Source organism: Apis dorsata, unplaced genomic scaffold (genome assembly GCF_000469605.1).
Source record: "Apis dorsata unplaced genomic scaffold, Apis dorsata 1.3 scaffold_251, whole genome shotgun sequence".
Classification (NCBI taxonomy): Eukaryota; Metazoa; Arthropoda; class Insecta; order Hymenoptera; family Apidae; genus Apis; species Apis dorsata.
Window position 1 is genome coordinate 134693 of NW_006263529.1, and position 2448 is coordinate 137140.

Here is a 2448-nt window from a genome sequence, read left to right on the forward strand (position 1 = left end):
CTTTATTAAATAAAAATTATAAATACTTTTATGAAAACGGTATTTTAATCTTAGAACATTATATAATATATAAGAAAATCAATTAATAAATAAAACAAATTTGAAATCATTTCGAATAAAATTATTTTATAATTTAAAAAATAATACATATTATATTTTAAAAATATTATGTAATTAAAAATAAATTATAATCCAAATAGCATAATTCTTTTTAACTAACTATATTATATATAACTAATTATATATTTAATTATTATTTATTATTTAATTTTAATGTAAAAAATAAAATATCGTAAAAAAATAAAATAATTTTAAAAAGTGATAAAAATCATGTAATATCTATAAAAGAAAAATAAAATATATTTTAATTGTACATTTGATTATATTTGTATAATTGGAAACCATGTGGTTATCATTTCCGCTATAGTTCTTTTACAATCGTGGGAAATACGTAGTAAAAGAAATTGTATTTTTTTTATTTAAAAATATATTATACAAAATAAATATTTATTCATTCATCATGGCAATTAATATAAGAGGACTTTTTAAACTGAATATTTTGCAAACAAAAAATATGTTTTTCAAATCTAATTTTTTAAAAGGTATATATTTAACCTAACTTTAAATTAAATGGGATTAAATCAGTATAATAAATTTCAATATTACAGCATAAATAATAGAAATATATAGATAAAAAATGATTCTAAATATTAATTTTGTAAAAATTTTAAAGATTATATTTTTTATTAATATTTTTTTATTTTTTAGTTGGGGTCCGATGTCTATACACAGAACAAGATTTAGGTATAACTACGTATGAAAATTCGAGATTCGTATTTCATAATCAATTTATGACAATAGAAAATACTTTTCGTGAGAGAATGAAGGAAATTTGTGAAAAAGATGATGGAGTAATATTTACAGAAGATTTAAAAGCAATGATTCATTTAGCACAACCTAACGAACAAGATATGACTTTATTAAATGATATGTTAAAAAAATATTGTCAGAAACATGAAGTAAATAAGATTGGTTCATATGTGTTTGGACCAGTAGTAATGAGAATGTATTATCATCTGAATCAACCACAATATGCTTTACAAGCATTTGAGAATGATATTTTAAATAATAATTTTAATTATCGTTCATCTTTTCGTATCTTAATGTGTTTGTTATATAAAAATAATATGTTCGAAGATATGAAAGAGATATATGACAAAGTATTAAATACTAAAGGTATAGAGTTCATTGGCAATAATAATGTTTTAATATTTGCTGCATGTCTAAAAGAGGTAACAATAATTTTTAATTAGTAATTTTCTATACAATGATTAACATTTAAAAACAAAACTTAAAAAAAAAAACAAATATTTTATTTAGAATACTCCAAAGGCATTGGAATATGCTTTAGATCATTGGAAGAAACAATTTGATATAATAAAACCTTCAAGAAGAAGTTATGCATTAATATCATATTTAGCAATAAAAAATAATGCATCTGAATTAGCATTAGATTTATTAAGTTCAATTCAAAGAGAGAAAATTACGAGTGTAAGAAGTCTCAAAATATTGGCATATATGAATCTGCAAAGATATTTACAAATAATTCCTATTTTAAAACAAATAATAGAAAATAATATTCAGCAAAAATATTTAATTTTTGCAGATGTGGTAAGATTATATTTTGTTAAAAAAAATTATTAAAAATTTAGCATAATGTCAATATTTATAATTCATAGATGATATTATTTAATTCAATTTTAAATTTTAATATAATTTATTTTTTATGATGATATATAATATATAATAAAATTATTTTTTATTCTTATATTATAGATATATGAATTAGAAGAAAAATTGAAAACTGAAAATGTAGAAGAATCCACTCAATTATTTGAGTTAATAAAAGAAGCTAAAAGACTAGATCTTATTAATACAACAGTAAATTATTTTAAATATATTTCAAAAATTTATATAATTATATAAATTTTATTTAATTTAAATTATATTTTAAATTTTAATTTAAATTATATAAATTATAATTATATAAATTTATATAAATTTTTATTTTGCTATATTATTAATATATAATTTTTTTTTTTAAGATGACTTTGGGAGAATTTTTACTAAAACCTATGTTCATTAAAAGGAAATTGAGATCAAACTCTGAAAAAAGATCAAAAAATCAATATTTTAATCGAGAACGAGTGTTGACGCCAAAAAATGAACTACAAAATTATTTATGATTTTTTTTCTTACAATTTTCTCATTAAAAAGAACAACTTCATTAAACAATACTTTCCATTTTACAATGAAGTTGTATTATTATAAGAAATCATATAATATGTTAATTATATAATATAATATGTATTACATGTTATGTATGTAGTAATTATATGGAAAGTAATTAATAAAATAAAATAAATTTAAAAAATCATAAAATTGTAA

The 2448-nt window shown here is 17.9% G+C and overlaps 1 protein-coding gene across 1 annotated transcript; it reads left to right on the top strand.

Moving 5' to 3' along the window:
- Positions 1 to 416: 416 nt before the first annotated feature.
- Positions 417 to 2109, top strand: LOC102676186 (pentatricopeptide repeat-containing protein 2, mitochondrial-like). Its single transcript, XM_031510668.1, has 5 exons — positions 417 to 602; positions 769 to 1292; positions 1381 to 1671; positions 1837 to 1970; positions 2106 to 2109. Exons 1-5 carry the CDS (start codon positions 521 to 523, stop codon positions 2107 to 2109), a joined length of 1035 nt encoding a protein of 344 aa, XP_031366528.1. The 5' UTR covers positions 417 to 520.
- Positions 2110 to 2448: the final 339 nt, after the last annotated feature.

Bases quoted from the DNA above. Each gene is read 5' to 3' on its own strand.
- LOC102676186 (XM_031510668.1), top strand. From the start codon at position 521: ATGGCAATTAATATAAGAGGACTTTTTAAACTGAATATTTTGCAAACA. The intron at 1,293-1,380 runs GTAACAATAATT...TATTTTATTTAG, and splicing joins TTGCTGCATGTCTAAAAGAG to AATACTCCAAAGGCATTGGA. The intron at 1,672-1,836 runs GTAAGATTATAT...CTTATATTATAG, and splicing joins ATTTAATTTTTGCAGATGTG to ATATATGAATTAGAAGAAAA.